The sequence below is a fragment of the Plecotus auritus genome, assembly GCF_963455305.1.
Source record: "Plecotus auritus genome assembly, chromosome: 1".
NCBI classification, from domain to species: domain Eukaryota; kingdom Metazoa; phylum Chordata; class Mammalia; order Chiroptera; family Vespertilionidae; genus Plecotus; species Plecotus auritus.
This window is the reverse complement of record NC_137770.1, coordinates 122,517,118-122,538,388: the sequence shown is the minus strand read 5'-3', so window position 1 is coordinate 122,538,388 and position 21,271 is coordinate 122,517,118. Positions and strand designations below refer to the sequence as shown.

Sequence of the window (21,271 nt, the reverse complement as noted above, 5' to 3'; positions counted from 1 at the left end):
GGATCCTAAATGTAGGCTCACTACCTGCTCTACCCAGCTAGCCCTAAACCGAGTCAATGAGGTCTTGACAGCTAGCAGCTAGCACCTATTACAGAAAGTGACAGCTTGCATCTCACCTTTACTTGAATTCAGTTGAGTTCCAATAAGTACTACTTCTGCACTTTGTCAATTGTGGGCTTGCTCAGTCCTTTCCTTACAAAAAAGAAAAATCACTTTAACAAAAATCATTGTTCCCTGGGATCAAGATGGAGCGAGTTGGGGTGGGAGCCAGGATGGTCAGAAAACAAACCACACATATTGCTGCTTCTGGAAGCTTTTGTTCTTTAATGAGCCATTGGAGTAATTTATTCATCAAGCTGTTTTTGTGTAGCCATACAGCACATATTTTGAGTGACACAAACTGGACTCTATACAGATGATATCTTGCTCCCCCAAATCCCCCCCCAAAAAAAACAAAAGGAAATTACAAAGAGCCTGGTGATTGTATTAGGAATATAATCAGTTCCATGGGTGAGATAAATAATTCTTCTTATAGAATTATTCTGTTTAACAGTAAAATATATTTCACAGGATATGTCCTTTTACAATACATAGTCTTTTAAAAATTTACACTCAGCATACTTATAAATTATTTAACCCCCTTAAAATAATATAATACTAATCTGTAGTACACACCTTTCCCCTAGTTAAATACAATTATATGATTCAAAAGGTGCAACTTTTATATGACCTAAGAGGACTGATAAATAGGTATTAAGTATGGATGGATAGCAAGGTGATAGGCCTCTTGGTGGGGCTTTTTTTTTTTAAAGTTTCAACCAAGGGACCACAAAACCTAATAGATCCATATCCACACTCATCATTTTGCTGTTACTGTTTAACACCAAATCAAATGTGGGAATGGTTCCAGAAAAAAGTGGTTATAAGTATTTAGAAAAGACAAAGGACTCCCACAAATACCGAGGAATTTTACAACCAAGGTTAGCATGGTGTTGGGGAACAGGGCTGGGGAGTTACTAGTATCACAAAATTATGGGTGACATAATGCATTTGTCAACACAGAATGATGCATGCCCCATATCCAGATCCCCATCAAGGGAAAAAAGAGGAGAGAGGAGGATGAGGAAAGCTGCTTGGACTGTGTTTCTCTTTAAAATTAAAACTCTTAGCTTTGAACACATCTTGAGAATACTTTCTTCTCTCTGGCTTACCAAAGTGCTTGTGAAATGTACACATTCATTAGTTATAATTTTAAAAACACCAAGGCCCACAGGCACTGAAGGGGGCCTGCAGCACTTGGCTGGACTTCCTCTTTTCAGCAGGTTTCTGGGATCCTTTGTCTCCTACAGTGAAAAAACCCTCTCATGATAGAACAGAGAAGTCTCTTCTAACCTCCCAGCAGAGGTTACTGTAGAGCTGCAGCTGGTTTCTGAGGAATGAGAAGGCAGGGCTCTGGTATCCCATTCCCTGATCTGGGCCCCTTGCCTCTGCAAGGCTCCTACAGGGAAGGCATACCTCCCTTAATGTTTTCAGAAGCCCAGAGTGGGAAAATAATTAAAATGGCAGGAAGTACCAAGTGCATGACAAACTAAGCATACCACCTCCCTGAACCTTTCCTGTATTTGCTGTTATAGTCATTTGCTTCACTTTGTGGCACCCAATGTGATCCAAATTAGGCTTTTCTGCTGCTATCACATTTTTCATGATAAAGGATGTGTTGGTTTTACTGGGGAGAATCGAAATCCAGGCTTTGTTTGGGGCCGGGAATGTGTGATAGAACAGAATGCTCTTCAATCTGGAGTATGGACTCCAAATATGGGGCCATCCCGTTGCTGCCATGCAGGCATTTTCTTTGAGGCATCTGAGATCAAAGTAAACACGCAAAGCAATAGGAAATACAGATGTGACATATGTTAGGGTTAAATATCTTAATCATAAGTGGTTGCAATGCATACAGCATCACTTTGTGGTGACTTAACTTAAACCAGGGAAAGAACCAGTTAAGAACAAATGGAAGGAAATAGATCACTTGGTTCTGACAGTTTTTGAGAGTTATGACATCATCTCTGTATCAGGCCCACAGCACCTATTATCCCATGAGAACAGCAGCTTTCCTTCCTTCAAAGGGAGGATCCCACACTTGCTCTGCATTCTTGCAATTGTGTGGCCCTCTCCTCCCCACCACCCTCCATTCTGGCAGCTTGTTAAATGACTAGAAATCCACAAATCTAGCAACTGAAAAGCAATATTTTTTATTTAACTTTATCCAATTCAGGTTTCAAGTCCCTGAGAAAAATTATAAAGTCTCTTAACATCCATTGTCAAGTTCCTATAAAATGTCCTATATGAGTTGTTTTTTAATTGCCAAAACTTATTTTGAAAAAACAATAACAACAAAAATTTAGAAGGAGAACATATGCCAAGATGTGTTCTGCAGGCCATTCCTCTGGGCCAAAGGAAACTATCCAATAAGGGTACTCTCTCCTTTTGTATGGTATTGACCAATGCCTGGCAAGTGAAGAGCAGCAGGCATGCCCAGCAGAACGCTACTCTTCCAAGAACACTGACACAGACCTGCAGTCTGGCAGCGGCACCAAGGTAGCACCCATCCCACTTTCACACAACCATGCTGGGATGAATTAGGTTTTCCTCTGGGAGATTTTCCGAAATTCAGATTTTTAAAGGCTTTACATTTATCACTCCTCAGGACAGTCTGGACAAGGTAGCAGATGTTTGTGGGGTATAAAATGGAACATTTATTCACTAACCACCATCATTCTGGAGATTTATAAAGATCCCTTTTCCTAACTCATTTTGGAACCCAAACCAGGGAAAGGGAAGATTCCTGCTGCCTTTAGCTGCCACTCAGAATGATGTTCCAAGTCTCATCTCTGGAGTTCGACAACCACCACTTAGGCAGTGGCATGAGGTTCAGTGTCATGTAACAGGAGAGACTCTGCCTTAACATGTCTTAATAGTTCCGTAACTTCAAATTCAAGAAGCATTTAAAGGAAGAATAACCAAAATTCAGGTTACAGTGCATGTGGTAATTAGGCAAGATCCATTTAGTAACTTTAAAAATAAACATTTTCACATATTTATCTCAAGAAAGGGAAGCATGTTTCATTTCTCATATATTATATAAATAGCAGAAATAGATTTCAAATCCCACTGATGCTAAGCTTAAAATGCTATTATAACTCAGGTGTATGGAGACACCTAGTGGTGAAGATGGTTTGACTTGTGACTTGTCCTTTAACCCAGGGATGTGTGGCTCTCACCTCCCTGTCCAATCATCCCTAATCTTAGGAAGAAATTCCATAGGAGGAGGAAAGCATAAGGTGAAAAAGAAATATGCATACTATACATATATATTTACAGTAAACTTCAGTAACCAGAATATTAACAAAAGTAGCTTCAAGTAGTCCTTGATTTTTAAAAAAGTCTATAATACTGATGGTCTGAGGAAAAAATAAAAGTTAGATGGGTCATCTGAAAAAGGTCTCTCTTATTTTTTGGCAGCTTTCTGCAACACTTATCCATGTAGTATTGTGTTGTGAATGTTTTGAGAGAATTGATTAAATGGTCATTTGTCTTTGAATTCCAGGTTGAAATCTACCAGCAGATGAACATGTGATCTTCAGTTCAATCAACACAGAGAAAAGCATGGATGGATTAGGGTGAAACCCTCATGTTTAGTGTTCACCATATCTCTGGGTCATTTAAGAAAATTAGAGGAACCTGATCCTAGGACCAGAGAATATGGGAACAGTATGGCTACTGAAACTTCAGCCCATGCAATATATTTGGCAGGAACTAACCAGAAGTTAAACCAGCATTGATTATTATTACATCAATCATCATCAAAAAACAAAGCTTGTACTCTCTCTTCTTCATTGTGTAACCAGAGGTCTGAGACATGCTCTGATGGCTTAATGGAAACAATTGCCTTTTTACTTTTCCCAGAATATAACATGAAGTGTTTTTCAAGAAAATCTTAAAATAGAAGGCTTAACCTTTTTTTATAAATCCTTGGGGGGGGGGGGGAAGTATATTCTACCCCAGCTCCTAACTATTCCCAAAATAAACTCAAAAGCTTTTGCTTACATAGTTAAGGAAGATTTACATGTTTTCTTCAAAGGCCAGAAATCAATGCGCCCGCCCCTCAGGCCCACAATGTGCTCACCAGTTCCACACCCACCTCTGGAAAAGGAAAAGAGGATGGAAGAGAGGCAGGAACAAAGACCTCCATGACTGACCCAAATCCCCAAGCCTAGGTGGCTTCGTTAGTGAAATCTCTGGTCAAATACTGCAGCCAAGACACAGCTGGCACCATCCAGGCAGGCTTCAAAGAGGCCTTTCCACTTCCACAGGAGGCCCAGGAATTCAGCATACCAGGTCTTGGTTGTATTCTTGGGCAAGAGGCTGGACCACACTCAGAATGGACTGTTGTGGACGAGGCAATGAGAAGAGACCTAAAGATGAGATATGTTGACCACTCTGCAGCTATGAAGGAACACACAGCTGCTAGTTCAGACCATAAACTCATTATTTCCAAAGAGAGCTGGCTGTTGCGTGGAGCTGCAGTCTGCGTCCACAATTTTCCTGTGGCCAGACCCCACTGTCCCCTCTGGGGTCTCTTTGGTTTTCTGAGGTGAGTTTTTCACATTCTTTAATTTTTGTTTGCCCTTTTCAGGATTGAAGGTTCCTCTGCTGATGAACTGAGGTCTGTCTTCTAGGGATTTGGTCTGGCCCAATGGTCCCTCCATTTCTAGGGCCTCACCAGCTGAGGCAGCTCGGTAGAATGGAGATTTGGAATAAATCTGAAATCGTTTTCTGGTCCCATGAGAAGAGACTGAAGAGTCCACTGAATCCAAAGAGTCGTGCTGCTTTTTTAGCTGCTTTCTCAACTTGCTAGAAGGTTCAGACTTGTCAGCTGCTCTCAGGGAGCTAAGGGTCAAGCTTCTCTCTAATCCAAAGAGACCAAAGCTGTAAATGACAGTTCCCTCTAAAGCATATCATTATATAATGAATAGGCATCACTATACACACGTGAAATGAGGTGGGCTAGATTTGGAGGGTCCAGGCTGACCTACTTTGTGCACACACATAACTCAAAAAGAGCTCACCATCCATTTCTACATACATCATTTTAGAATCAATTCCAACGAAGTCTGGAATTTGACTAGGCCATTAGGAGACGCCTACAACTTGTCACTGTCATTTTAAATTACCCACCCTTAGAAAATGGATCATGGGTCAGTAAGGCAACATTGTTGTGATTATTGGCTTTTCTCCTTGGCAAAGTAAATGCTAGAGAAAACAATAAATTACCAAAAGCTGAATTACATTGAAGGCTTCAGCTAATGAATAATTTATATAAAAACTTCATGAAGATCATTATTTTCCAACTCCTTAGGACTCTGTCTTAGCTTGGGAATCCTTAATCCTCCTTTGCACTAAGGTGTTCATTTACCCGATTTCTCAGAAATGGCACCTTCAGACTCAATATTTAAGTTTTCTGAGCTATCGGCGGTCCCAATGGAGGCCTCAGACTCAAGGGTTTCATCATCAGAGGCACGGGGTTCCAGTATAAGCATCTCAAATGTCAGCTCCTCCCTGTAAGATACAATCAAGAAATCCATTAGTATTTGATAAGAAGTGGAAGGAAGTCAACAGGAGAAAAGACCTTCCATAAAAGTCAGGAATTTAAGTAGCAAAACCAGTCACATTTCTTACTGTTCCCAATCAGGGTGGTGACAAGGATCTGAAAGCCATAGTAATGGTGAAGGCTAACACTGTATGTACTAAAAGACAAAGTGCAGCAAAGGCTGGGCCCATAAAAGAGCCAATGGTGAGGTAGGGAAAAGATGCCCCAGCTGTAAGATCTAGTAATCAGATTAGTGCTCTGAATTCACTCTAAGCTCGTTTATAATGCCTTAGGAAGGAACTTTCTTCTCTCTGGTCCTGTTTTCTCATCTATAAAACAAAGAGATTAAACTAGATAATCTCTAATATTCCTTCCAGCTCTTTAACTATTTTCCATGAAACTTTACCTTGACCACAGAGAAACCTCTGGATGAAGTTAAAACACTGATTTGATCTTTTCTGTCCTTGAAGCTTAAGCCATCTCCATTTATCATATTTTCTTCTCCTCTTCATCAAACACCCACCTATCTCAGTCATGCCCCCTTAGTCCCTGAAGTCTTTGGTACATGGCTCCAAATCTTGCTTTTCTCACTAATACCTGATATCACCCTAATCTACTTCAATCAATACCCTACCACCAAAGTTCCTTTATGTCTGAAACTTCTAATAACCTCCCCTCTACTTTATATAGGCAACTTTCTCCAATGGGAAGATCTGGAATTATACCAGCTCTGAATCTAACACATACTCTACTTGCCCACAACCTCCTTGTCCTTCCAATTCTTACTTCCTTTTTCATCTCTTCCCTTTAAAAGCCCTTTAAGCTTCACTTTCACTACCTAGCTTAGACAATCATTTCAAAGATAATCTCACTGCTGCAATTACCACTGTCATAAGCCATGTTCTGAGACTGTGCTCATCCTTTTTCCTTTCTCTAGAAAGATTTTCCCCTTCCTACAAATTCCTATTCATCCTTTAATACCTCCAATACCATTTTTCATCAGAGGTGAGTTAGGTCCTCTTTTTAGATCATTCTTGTGTCAAATAGCCCAGACAATGTACCCCACTTTTGCTTTATCATGTTCTGCCAAGCTGAGCTCCAGCTGCTTTTTTAGCTTGCCTAAACTCTAGACTCAATCCTGGCAAACAAAAAGTACTTCAACAAACTCATATCTCCACATGAATCAAGTTCTCAGACCTGGAATTCTGGAACTCAGGAACAAAAATCCCCTTAAAACTTAAGAGTCAACATCATCAGCCAGGATTAGTACATGGTACCTTCAGGGAGAACCATGGGATGTTCAAATTATCCCCAAGATATATTGTTACCCACCTTTGTTCCAATGATGGCAAAGGTTACAAAGCTGCTTATTTGTCTCTCCCCTAAATTACAACCAATTTTTCTACCCAGTATTCCAGCACCCACTAGTGTTGCTGCCCTACTCTGACCATTTAGTTGCTGGCCCCATGGCTATATTGATCTTTAGATAATATCCTTCCCTCATGGAGTTCTGAATAGGGACTTTGTCTTAGCCTGGGAATCTTTATCCCCCCTTTTTTAAGATAAAGCTGGTCTCTGACCTGTTAGAATCTCGGCTAAGATTCCTTGACACACCCTGCTCCAGTCAGCCTGTCTAGAATCATCACCGTAGCAGCTTCAAGTCTCCATGCTCACGGAGCTTCCTTCAGGCAACATATCTTTGTCATCTCCACATCCTCTGTATCACCTGATGATACAGTGCTTGACACATAGGAGATCTATACTAATAAAAGCCTAGGTGGTCCTTGCACCCTCACACGACGTCCTCACATTGCCATAAGATGGCTGCCACAAAATAGCTGGCAGGGGAGGGCAGTTGTGGGCGATCAGGCCAGCAGGGGAGGGCAGTTGGGGGCGATCAGGCCAGCAGAGGAGGGCAGTTGTGGGCGATCAGGGCAGCAGGGGAGGGCAGTTGTGGGCGATCAGGCCAGCAGGGGAGGGCAGTTGTGGGCGATCAGGCCAGCAGGGGAGGGCAGTTGGGGGCAATCAGGGCAGCAGGGGAGGGCAGTTACGGTCAACCAGGCCGGTAGGGGAGGGCATTTGGGGGCCATCAAGCCAGCAGGGGAGGGCACTTGAGGGCAAGATCAGGCCTGCAGGGAAGGGCAGTTGGGGGCGATCAGGCTGGCAGGGGAGGACAGTTGGGGGTGATCGGGCCAGCAGGGGAGAGCAGTTGGGGGAAATCGGGCCAGCAGGGGAGGGCAGTTGGGGGAGATCGGGCTGGCAGGGGAGGGCAGTTGAGGGCGACCAGGCCTTCAGGGGAGGGCAGTTAGTGGCAACCAGGCCTGTAGGGGAGGGCAATTGGGGGCGTGATCAGGCTGGCAGGGGAGGGCAATTGGGGGTGACCAGGCTGGCAGGGGAGGGCAGTTGGGGGCAACCAGGCCTGTAGGGGAGGGCATCTGGGGGTGACCAGGCCTGCAGAGGAGGGCAGTTGGATACAACCAGGCTGGCAGGGGAGGGCAGTTGGAGGCGATCAGGCTAGCAGGGGAGCAGTCAGGCATCAATCAGGCCAGCAGGGGAGTGGTTAGGGGGCGATCAGGCTGGCAGGCAGAAGCAGTTAGGGGAAATCAGGCAGGCAAGTGGTTAGGAGCCAGCAGTCCCGGATTGTGAGAGGGATGTCCCAGATTGGATAGGGTGCAGGCTGGGCTAAGGGACACTCTGCCCCCCCTGCCCCGCACGAATTTCATGCACCAGGCCTCTAGTATTTAATAAATAAGGAAATATAAAAGACAGAAGGAAGGAAATGAAAACAAATAAAGTGGTCACTCTCTTTCCTCCTGGAAACTCACTTCTCTTTCTGTAGGTTCTCAATCTGCTCAGTCAGCACTCTCTCCTCCTGCTGCATAGCTGCTTGCTGCTGTTCTGTGATGTCCATCTCCATGGTTGCCTCACTAGTCAAGGTCTCTTCTGGGACATCAGACATAGAGGGCAACCGAACTACAACAGGAGAGGATGGACTTGCATAGTTTCCTCGACGAAGACACCCCTTTCCCTACAAAGAAAAATACGTGTTGTAAAGTAAATTGAGTGCCTACATCAGTTTTACATGACCCATTTAGGATAACAAGAGTACTTCCATCATACCAGGTGAATGTTAGAAATAAATGGAAACATTCTGTAAGGCCCAAGATACTTAGTGAGATACCATCCATCAAATACATTTAGGTTAAATATTTCTTGCAAGAGCATAGGGAAATGAATACTTAGCATGTGGGAGTATAAGGACACATTGTGTACTGGGATGTGATTCTTCTTGTAAATATAGGCTGCATCCACTCCAAACTAAATACCCACATAGGGCTATTTAAATGTAAATCAATTAAAATTAAATAAGTAAAAATTTAGTTCTGCTTTTTCACTAGCGACATTTCAAATTCTCAATAGTCACAGGTGGTTAGAAGCTACCATACTGAACAGTGCAGATATAGAACATTTCCATCATCACATAAAGTTCTGATGGATAACAATGCTCTTCACCTTTAACTGTGGAATGCACAATCTCTCTAGGAAGACTATAAAAACATGTCCCCAAACTGTTTCATTACAAAAAAAAAAATCATTTCTATATCACAGGGTGCTGGTGAGTTTCTCTGAGAACAACTCAAGAAATTTCTTTCTTGAGGTCAGAGGGGGAAAAAAATCGTATTACTTTTAAATTTGTTACTTTGTATATAACTTTAGCTTCTGATAATGGCAGAATAGGTATTTTAGATTATCTCAGCAGGAGTGCCGAGAGCAACTGGACCAAACACATACACAAAAAAAATATATATTCTTAAAGGCACCAGAGAGCTAACAAGGAAGGCCAAGGAAAGGCTAGCCCAGCATTTCGGGCTAATCTAAATTTAAGAAAAGGTGGCTGAGAGTCTTAACAGAGCTTCTGACAGACTATATTAGGGGTCAGCAAACTATGGCTCATGGGCCAAATCTGGCCTTGTGCCTGATTTTGTAAAAAAAAGTTTTATTGGAATGCATTAATGTTCATTAATTCACACATTATCTATGGCTCTTCTGGAGAACAATGGCAGAATTAATTGTTGCACACAAAACTGTAAGGTCTACAAAGCCTAAAATATTTACTCTCTTGTCCTTTTCAGAAAGAGTCTGCCAACCCATGGGGTAGAGAATAAAAGTGGGAGTCCAGAACCACACAAAGGTATGGGCTCCATGCCTGACACTAGGATCCCCAAGATTTGTATACTAGACCTCAGGGTAAACTGAAATTATAATAGTCCTTGCAGACACTGCAGCCTAGCTTCAAGACAGCTGAACAGTCCAGAAAATTGTAATCCCTAAAATTGGATTAAAGTAAACCAGATTTTTAGTGCCCTAGCACCTGGCAGAAAAAGTGAAAATACTATTTAGAGGAAAGAAACATCATCTCAGGCATCAAAATATTTTCTAAAATAATTTTTTAAATACTGTGTCTGACACACAATCAAAAGTAACCAAGAACAAAAGGAAACAAGACAATGTAAGTGAAAAACCAGTAAAAACAACAGAAAACAGAAACCCTCAATGATTCCAGACATTGTGCTATAAGACAGACTTAAAATAACCATGCTGAAGGAGATAGAAATACATTGTTGAATTAATGGACCAGAAATTAGATAAGAAGAAAATATAAAGAATCAAGCAGGGAAAACAAAACAAAAAACTTTCAGGAAAATTTCAGAAAAGAAGGTAAACAACAGGATACAATTAAAAAAACCTACCATATGTAAAAAAAAATAAATTAAAAAAATATATATGGAGAGAAGAGCGATTCTGTGGAAGAAATATTAAAGAGATAATGGCAGACCATTTTTCAAGACCAATTAAAGATGTCAACATACTGACTAAAGAAAGCCTTCAACCTATAAGAAAGATAAACCTAAAAAGTCCATACCCAGGCACAATTGCTAAAAATCAAAGGCAAGAGAAAATCTTAAAAGCAGTAAGAAAAAAAAATGTACCTGCAATAAAGAAGCAACTTTTCAATAGAAACAATGGAAGCAGAAAATAATAGATGATATTTTCAAAGAGATGAAAGAAAAAAGTAACTGCCAATCTAGAATTCTATACATAGCAAAACAACTTTCAAGAATGCAATTGAAATGAAGACATTTTCAGTCAGTCTAAGAGAATCTGTTACTAGCAGACCTGCACTAAAGAACAGATAGAAAATGGCACAAGAAGAAATGTTAGTGAGGGAGAATGAAGAACAATGAAAATAGTAAATACGTGAGTGAATCTAAATGAAAAGTGACTGCATAAAACATAAGAATAATACCCTAAATTTTAAAGTAAGCATTTTTTTCCAGATGGATTAAAAATATACAGATAATTTAAAATACAAACAGCAACTATATATTAACTAAGGCATATTAAAGTTCTCAAATTATCTTGGAAAAGATAAAAAGCACCAATGAATAGACATTGGTAAGTAATGGATTTTTATTGTAACATTTAGTTTAACTACTAAAAGAAGCATAAAAGAGAGTATAAAACCTTTTAAACTAACAAAAGAAAAAAGTAGAATAAAAAATAGTCAAAAGAAAAAGGCAAAAAGGAACAAAAAAGGCAAGAAAGAAAAGGAACATGTATCAGGTAAAATAAAAGCACGTAATAAAATACTAGATTTAAATCCAAATGCATCAGTGATTACATTAAATGCAAATTGATTAAATGCTCTAGTTAAAAATCTGGTAATTATCAGACTGTATTTTTTAAAAAAGTCAAACTATATAAAGTCTACAAGGGACACATATAAAACATAAGAATTAAGAAAGGCAGAGAGTAAAAGGATGGAAATAAAAGGCATACAATGTCTAATCAAAAGGAAACTAGGGTTGCTATTTTAATTCTAGACAAAGTAAACTTTATGGTAAGAAGTGTTACCTGTGATAAAGAGGGATATTTCACAATGACAAAAATTCAAATTATGAAGAAGATATAACATTATTTCCAAATTTGCAAATATCCATTTCTGAATAAATGGCTTCAGAAATTTAAAGTACTTTTCCATCTGGCCGCAGCCATCACAGGTCTTAAAACATTAGCAGACTCATAAAATCTCTTAAGTCCTAAATTCCTTTCCACTTAAAATCTTAAACCATCTATTTTGTGTGTAAAGGTTGTTCAAGTAAAGGAATAAACTTAAAAAAATAAATTTAAAGTAAAATATTGACAAAAATACTCAAAGAAATAGACAAAGCTATAATCAGCACAGAGAAAACAAGTGTGTACAAATAAATCAGTAAGCTATGGATCTGAACAACTTAAAATATAAGTGATAATAACAGACATACATAATTCAGTATTTAACAACTACAGAACACTCATTATTTTAAAGTACATACAGCAAAGACAATACATTTTTTTAGGGCTGAAATAATTTATCTGACCTTTAAAGTAATTTAAAATAAGTTTACTAACAGTGCAATTATAAGGGGAAAACTAATAACACCTATATATTACGAAATAGACTTCTAACACACTCATAGTCAAAGAAGAAATCACAATGGAAATTAGAAAATATTTTGAATTAATCAACAATATCAAAGTCTGTCAGATACAGTTTAACTCTGCCTACCTTAAAATTATAGCTTTATATATTTATTTTTCTTTAACGAGCAACAAATAGAAAAGGTTAAATTTTAAAGTAAGCATTTTTTTCCAGGAAACCAAATAAAGAACAACAAAATAAATCCAAGGAAAGGAAAAGAAATAAAGATAAGAGTAAATAAACATTAAAAAAGAGAGGACAAAATCCAAAATGTAGTTCTTTGAAAAGACGAATAAAAAAGTTAAAACCCTGGCAAGATGAAGATAAATAGAGGGAATCCACAAGTAACCAAAGGAATAAATAGGATAAGAGACTACTATGAACACCTTTGTCAATAAATCTGAAATTTTATACAAAAATGTATGTGGAGAAATTCTATGAAAATCCAAGTAATTAATACTGTCAATAAAGAAATACAAAAAAGTGAATAATCTTATCAACTAAATTCATAAATGCAGACTTTCAAGAGAGAAAACTCTAGGCCTATATGATTTCATTAGCAAACAAGAAGAAATAACATACAAATCACACAAATTCTTTACAGAACTATAAAAAGGACTATTATTCCCCAACTCATTTCTTAGAGGGCAGCATAACCTTGATATCAAGACAAAACAAGAATATGGCCCTGACTGGTATGACTCAGTTGGTTGGGTGTCATCCCATGCACCAAGAGATTGCCAATTTGATTCTTGATCAGGGCACCTGCCTGGATTGCCAGCTTGATCCCCAGAAGCGGGGTGTGCAGGAAGCAGCCGATCAATGTTTCTCTCTCATCAGTGTTTCTCTGTCTCTCTTTCCCCTCTCTCTAAAATCAATTAAAAATCAAAGACCTAATAAGGATATTAAAAGTAAGAACTATTATAGGACAATTTTACTCATAAACAGGTACAAAAATTCTAAATAACTTACTATAAACTAAATCAAGCAATATGTAAGAAGGATATCACCTCATGACTAAGTTGGATTTATTGCGGTAGTATAATGATGGCTTAACATTAGAAAAACACTTGGTGTAATATGTCATATCAATAACATAAAAGTCTATGAACACCTCAATGGACATAGTAAAGGTATTTCATAACATTCAATAATAATTCCTAATAACAATTCTTAGAAAACCAAGAATAGAAGGGAAAATTATCTCATAAAGCATCTGTAAAAATTCTATAGCAAACATCATTATTTAGTGGTAAAAGTATTAAAGCCTTCCCTTTGAGATAGGGCAATGTGAAAAATGATCCTTATCATTTCCTTTCAACACTGTACTGGAGATTCTAGCTAAGGGAAAAAAAAAAACCCATATGGACTATAAAAAAACAAGTGAAACTATTATTACTCATGAACAGTATGACTAAGGTATGAAATCCAAAGAAGTCACAGCAAAATTATTAGAATAAGTGAGTTGAGCAAGGTGAAAAACACCAAAATCAAATGTATTTTTCTTTCATGAGGAACAAATAGAATATAACAATTTTAAAATAACATTTATAATTGCATTAAAATATTAAATCCTGGTAATAATTAAAACTGAGTATGAAGGGCAAAAATATAAAGCTTTTTAGAAACATTGTCTTCATAACATCAAGTAGTGAAAATAGTCTTAAATGTGACATAACGTGTACTAGCCTAAGGAAAAGGCTGATAAAATTTAGACTACATTAAAAATAAGAACTCCTGGTTAAAAAAAAAAAAAAAAAGAATTCCTGATTCATCTAATGACACCTCTAAGTGGAAGAAGAAATTTGCAACAGAAGTAACCAATAAAGGGCTTGCATCAAGAATTCATAAAGAACTCCTACAGATCAGAAAGACACAGGCAAGCCAATTAGAAAAATGGGCAACAGCTTTGAATAGGTCCTTCAAAAAAGGGTATCTCATACATACTTATAAAAAGGTACTTAAGCACATTAAAGAGTACAGAAGTGCAAATTAAAACCACAATTACACACTGTTAAGAGTAGCTAAAATTAAGAAATCTGGAATATAAGTGTTGACAAGGAGGTGGAACAATTGGTAACTTTCATATACTAACTACTATAGCACAACTTTATGTACTAAAGTTGATGATACATATATCCCATGACCCAGTAATTCCACTCCTATATTTCCCCAACAAAAATACATGCATGTGTACATAAAAATACATGTATCAGAATATTCATAATAGCATTATTCATAACTCCCAAAATACAAGCCAATGTCTACCAACATGAAAATGGTTAAATGGTGGTATACATATATCCTGGAATACTATACAGTAACAAAAATGAACTACAACTAAACACAACATGGATAGGTCTTATACATAATAAGACTGAAATAAGTCAGATACAGAATAATATGATTCCATTTATACAAAGCTGAAAACAAAAACAACAAAACTATAGTGCTCAGGAATATATCCTTTAGTGGGAAAACAACAAAGAAAATTGAGCTAGTAACATAAAACTCAAGTTATTGCTCACCTCTGAGGCGTGGGAAAGGATTGTGGTTGGAAAGAAAAAGAGGAGTGCTTTTGGGAGTGTTGGCAATGTTCTATTTCTTGACTGTGAGTGGTATGTGGATGTTCATTTTATAATTCATTAAGATGTTTATGTATATTTCTGGGCTCCTCTATATGTGTTGTATTTCACATAAAAGTGGTATTTTAAAGCTTTTCAACATTAGCTATTTATGAAAATATGCCATTATCTTTTGAATAGCATGAGACAATAAACTGACAGATTTCTCAGTTGATTTGGGGGAGAAAGAAGGAAGACATGCTGTATCAGAAACAGAAACTACTAATCTAGCCCTGCTGGTGAGATGAGGTGGAAGTGGAGGACAAGTTCTAAGGGCAGTCAGGCTAACTAAACTCATGTGTTCTAAAACATGCAATGGGATGAAAATCAAGAGGATTACAAAATTATTATTCCACTTTTAGTTCTGAGAGCAAGAAGTAAAGAAAATAGAAAAAGTTGCTCAAAACACAAGATTAGTCTGCAAATTCAACAAAAAATGACTTAGAATAAGGCACTGTTGCCTTTGCCCGGCCAATGTGGCTCAGTGATTGAGCATTGATCTATGAACCAGGACAATCGTTGGCAAACTGCGGCTCGCGAGCCACATGTGGCTCTTTGGCTCCTTGAGTGTGGCTCTTCCACAAAATACCACGGCCTGGGCGAGTCTATTTTGAAGAAGTGGTGTTAAAAGAAGTTTAAGTTTAAAAAATTTGGCTCTCAAAAGAAATTTCAATCGTACTGTTGATATTTGGCTCTGTTGACTAATGAGTTTGCCAACCACTGAACCAGGAGGTCACAGTTTGATTACAGGTCAGAGTACATGCCCGGGATGGGGGCTTGATCCCCAGTTGGAGGGCGTGGGAAGGAAGGAGGCAGCCAATCAATGATTCTCTCTCTCATCATTGATGTTTCTCTCTTTCCCTTCCTCTCTGAAAAAAATTATATATATATATATATACACACACACACACACACACACACACACATATATATATATATATATATATATATATATATATATATATAATTTTAAACTATGCACTATATATATATATTTCAAGTTGCCTTTGTTCAGTGTCCATACCATCACCTTCCTAGCTGCCGGAGTACTTTACCATGGGTTAGCTAAGGATTACTTAACAGAGCTAAAGAAAATCAAAAAAGCTCTACAGGTCTAGCTCTTTTAAGACAGCATTAAATAAAGATGAAGGAAAACCTGAAACCTCTACAGCCCAGAGTTCTTACAAGGTCAAGGAAAATAACTTTTGAAGTTGATTACATAGAGCTTTAGAAATATGAAAAAATGCTAATATTGTGTTAAAAACTGGACATAAACTTGTATACTACAGGTTTGTTTTTTTAATCCTCACTCAAGGATATCTTTCTATTAATTTTTAGAAAGGAAGGGGCAGAGGGGAGAGAGAAATAACATCAATGTGAGAGAAACTAGTGCCCTGATTGAGAATCAAACCCGCAACCTTTTTGGTGCACTGGATGATGCTCCAACCAAGACACAACAGCCAGGACAATGTAAAAGAGATCCTTAATTATTTGATTTGGGTCAGAATTCTGTAAGAACTGTCCATAATAGACTTCCCTATTATTCTGTGAGACCAATCTGTATTAAGCTTTCCCACTATAACAAAAATATTGGGAACCAAATGCTTTAATGTGAAGGTTCTAAGTGAAGATACCTCTTTGAGGTAATCTTCAGTTGAGCCCAGCATTTCCATTTCCTCATAAGGGTTAAAGAGGTAATAATATAAACAAATAGAAGGTACACCAAAGTGTTAAAATGAATAAAGCCTATGAGGAGAGTTTTAATTTCTCAGAAAAATGCTATAAGGCCCATGATGTAGAAAGGATGCAGGAAGGAATGGCAAGGTATGGTAGAGGGGACACAAAAATATTCAATGCTATAAGTCAAAATAAGCCCAAAGAGTTAAAGATAGATGAAGTTAGAGAGATACTTGTGGTGGTAATTAGGGAGTGGATTGCCCAAACCTTAAAGAAACTTGATGACTGCCCAGCTGTTGTGGCTCAGTGGTTGAGTGTCGACCCATGCACCAAGAGGTCGCTGGTTCCATTCCCAGTCAGGGCACATGCCCAACTTGAGGGCTCAATCCCTGGTGGGGGCCTACAGAAGGCAGTGGATCGATGTTTCTATCTCTCTCTCCCTCTCCCTTCCTCTCTATCTAAAAATCAATAAAAATATATTTAAAAACAACTTGATGACTATGTAGGGAAAGACATCTCTTACACTCACTAGGGAAACATGAAGATCTTCAGCCTGGCCTGCAGGGATCGGGCCGAAACCGGCTCTCTGACATCCCCTAAGGAGTCCTGGATTGCGAGAGGATGCAGGCCAGGCCAAGGGATCCCACCAGTGCATGATTAGGGCCGGGGAGGGACAATGGGAGGGCTCCAGGGCATGTCTGGCCTATCTCGCCCAGTCCCGATCGGTGGACCCCAGCAGCAAGCTAACCTACCTGTCGGAGGGTCTGCCCCTTGGTGGCCAGTGCGCATCATAGTGACTGGTTGAACAGTTGAACGAATGGTCGGACACTTAGCATATTAGGCTTTTATTATATAGGACTGGAGTTTGTCCATGGGTTGAATATATAAGAAGGAAAAACTATGCACTACCTAGATAGGACTGTATATAATTAGTTAAAGCACAAATCTCAGAATCCTAATGAAGAAACCATACCCCAAAACAGCACTTTGGACCAAGATAGACTATCATTGCTTGAGTGTCTTGTGTTAAGTCACAAAAATAGGAAGCAAAGAATTGAATTATGGGAACACTTCCTGAGGAGTCTATTTTCCTGGTAAGGAGAGGCCTAGAAAATTGGCTGTTTTGCATAGTGTTATAATTAGGTAACTAGGCTTGTTCAAATATCCCAGTGCTTGTAGTTATGATTCACCAGATGAAGATTAGGAAGCACTTTAAACACTTGAGTCTTTTTTGTGCATTTATTTCTTACACATGAAAAGGAATTATCCTCACCAAATATTTCTGTGCAATTCTGTAAGCCAGGAGTGTTTTATGTATTGAAGAGTAGTGTTTCTCAAAGTGTAGGTGGTGTCTACAAGCCCATGGAGATGTCAAAATTATTATTATTATTATTTTTTTTTTGTTAATCCTTACCGGAGGATATTTTTCCCAGTGATTTTTAGAAAGAGTGGGAGGGAATGAGAGAGAGAGACAGAGAAACATTGATGTGAGAGACATATCGACTGGCTGCCTCTGGTACGCATCCCAACCAGGGCCAGGCTGGGGATCTAACCTGCAACCCAGTACATGCCCTCAACCAGGAATTGAACCTGCAACCCTTCGGTCTGTGGGCTGACACTCCAACCACTGAACCACACCAACCAGGGCTCAAAATTATTTTTATAATGATACTAAGATGCTAGTTGTCCTTCCATTTGACAATTGCACTAACTGCTTTGCAGCTGTTGGCATCTTTTCATAAATGAAGGCAGTGGTATCAAACTGTACTAGTAATCATATTCTGTGCTATCATGCATAGTTTTTTAAAAAGTCAATTTCATGTTTTCCATTAAGCAGTATAAATTAATTTTATTCTTAACACTTGAGTTCACTATTTTTAATTTTCTGTGTGATAAAATTAAAAGTTTTATACACAACGGACCTTTCTGCATACTGACTAGTTATCTTAAGAAAAAAATATGTGAACATTTGAAATGCAATTGAATTAAAAGCTTTATTCATGAAATGCTACTTAACACATTGCGGACCAGTAGTTTTATTGCTAGCTTTACCCACTGGCCAGATAAGTTTCTATTGAACGAGTACAAAAAAAGTTTTACATAAATGTTAAAGGCACGCTTTAAAATTAAATACCCATTGTATTTTGAAGTTATTTATTACATGTTCTTACAAGGTAATATCTTTTTAAAGTATGATACTTTGTAAAACACTGTGTAATAAGAAGCAAGAATTCTCATGATCCATCCGCAATGTGTTAAAATAATCGACAAAGTAGGACTACTGCATACAGCAACACTGTCTTTAAAAATGTAAGAAGGGAGCCCATCATTTCAAATGAAATAAATGTATGACCATATTTTTTGTCAATGACATTTCAAACTTTCAAACAAATATTAGAATTTTAGAAAACTTAGAACTGCCCCATGAGTTTGACAGCTGCCCAGTACTAAAGATTTTCTGAAGAGACTGGTGGTGATATTAACAAATGTTATTTTTGTTTGATATTGTATAATGAAACATTTGAAAGATCTGCATAACTCAGTGAACCAATATTTTCTGAATGATTCACTCATGACATTATGAGGCCATATATGAATTTTAAAAAAATCTCTTCAAAGGGTGAAATAACCAATAGATTATTATTTTATTTTTTGTTAATCTTTACCCAAGGATATTTTTCCATTGATTCTTAGAGAGAGTGGAAGGGAGGGGGAGAGATAGAGAGAAACATCGAAGTGAGAGAGATACATCGATTGGTTGCCTCCCGCTCGGGGGGTTAGAGGGTGGGGAGATAGCAACCATGGTACATGCCCTTGACCAGAATCGAACCTGCGACCCTTCAGTCTGCAGGCCAATGCTCTATCCAGAGCCAAACCAGCTAGGGCAACCAATAGATTTTAATGTCACAGTCTATATTGCAATTAACTTACAAGAAACTAAATATTTTTGATTTGGGGGTGTAGGCCCAAAGAGCAAACAAATTTATGTGAATGACCAGATCAAAACTGTATGGACCACTTCCCTCACTCGAGATACCACACAGCTTCATAAGTCCATTTTAACAGGTATGAGTCTGAATCTCTTAATGGCATCTTTAAAAGAGCTATGAGCTGATCCCTTTTAATAAAAGAACCGAGGGTTTTTTTCATCTACAAGGCCAACATTCTACAGGGAAGAAGGAAACACAGCTTTGGATCATGATGCTAAGCAGGTAGAAGAAATAACTAAGTTGTTTTAGGGGATGTATCAGGGAAAACTCTCTGCTTTCTTTGTAAAGAAACATGTTCCTGAGCTATCTTCCTTGCCCTGTGAGACATATCAAAGACTATGATAAATTAAATTACTGGTTCCACTTCTCTAGCCTTCTGTAACAGAATTAATTTCCATTAGAAAAACATATCCCAGATAGTTCACTAGTTCAAGAAGAATAAGAGATGTGCAAAACAGAGCTGGACTCAACCTGCAGCTTATTCCAAATCAGGTGAGCCCCAGCCACTTCACAGAGATAAGTGATAAATACATAATTATTACATCAAGCCAATCAATTTTTGGGTGTTTTGTTAGGGGAAATTATTGTGAATATAGTTGATGACTTTAGGCTATCCCATGCACACCTAAAGTCACATTCTAGAAGCTACCACTTAAGCCCATTGTTTTTCCCTAAACGTCTGGAAGACTTTGGTTACGGGGAAAAGTTTGGTGGTACTATTCCCTGGTTTAAAAACCTTTGATGGACTCTCAAGGCCTAAAAGGATCAAATCCAAACTTCTGGTCCTGGAATTTAAGAACCTAAAACCTTACTATCAATCTTCCCTTCCTTCATTCCTACCAAGAAATTTTCTATTGTAGCCATTGAAGATTATTCAATTTTCTCAAGTAGTACTACTCACCCAACTCTCTATACCCCTATAGCTTTGAACAGATGAGATTTAATAAACTGAACTACAATTATTTACATTTTTGTTTACTAGATTGTTAATTTATCTAAGGCAAAGATCTTGTCGTTTCTAAACCTTCAGCACACCTAGCACAATGCCTGAAACATGGCTTTTTTTGTTGAAAGAAAAAGAATGAGAATAAATGAAATTAAAGGAACAGGTCTTACCTATAGAAGAGAATGAAAAGGAAAAAAAGACAAAGAGAAGTATTTCTAAAGAAACATGTATTTAAAGTAGTCTCATTTTTACTTAGTAAAACTAAAAGTTTAAAAATATTAAATGGATTTATGATACTAAATTGAGTTCATGTTTTATCTCTACAAAAATCTTCCTAAAAATATAAAGCTATGAATACTATAGTACTGTCATAAATTCTATTAAGCATACATAAGGAAAATATAAATATTCAAAAATATTAATAGACACTGGTGATTTTCTTCTTGCCTTTTACATTTCACTCTACTGTTCCGAATTTTCTAAATTGTACATGAAACAAGTACATAAATGTATCTTTTATGTAGAAGTATAAGATCTTAGATTTATCAAATGGCTAATTTTAAAAGAAATAAGTTCAGTAATTGCTAAATATAAAATAGTTTATCTTTCATTTTCAAGTTCTTTAACTTCTAATTATAAAAGTTTCCTTAAAAGCAGTAAGTATGTTATGTAAAAAGGAGCTACTATGGCAGTGGAGTCAGTGGGATTTTTCTTGCACTGCCTCCCAGAATCAAACTGGAAATAAAACTAAATTTGGGAACATTCACCCTGAATTACCAATTGAAGACTAACTGAAGAGGAGACTTTTTAAACAAGGTACAAACCAGCTCCACACCGGTAGGAAGGGCAGGGTTGCGAGAG

The 21,271-nt window shown here is 37.9% G+C and overlaps 1 protein-coding gene across 12 annotated transcripts in view; it reads right to left on the bottom strand.

Annotated features, from left to right (window-relative positions):
• Positions 1 to 302: 302 nt before the first annotated feature.
• Positions 303 to 21,271, bottom strand: part of MYO9A (myosin IXA) — a 388,202-nt gene continuing 367,233 nt past the window's right edge. For all 12 annotated transcript variants that reach the window (XM_080656867.1, XM_080656874.1, XM_080656871.1 and 9 more), the window contains 3 exons: positions 8,476 to 8,678; positions 5,477 to 5,619; positions 303 to 4,969 (listed from right to left, as the gene is read on the bottom strand). In XM_080656867.1, the coding sequence (XP_080512993.1) occupies positions 4,533 to 4,969; positions 5,477 to 5,619; positions 8,476 to 8,678 (783 nt within the window). In that variant the 3' untranslated portion in view covers positions 303 to 4,532. The remainder of the gene's footprint in view (positions 4,970 to 5,476; positions 5,620 to 8,475; positions 8,679 to 21,271) is intronic.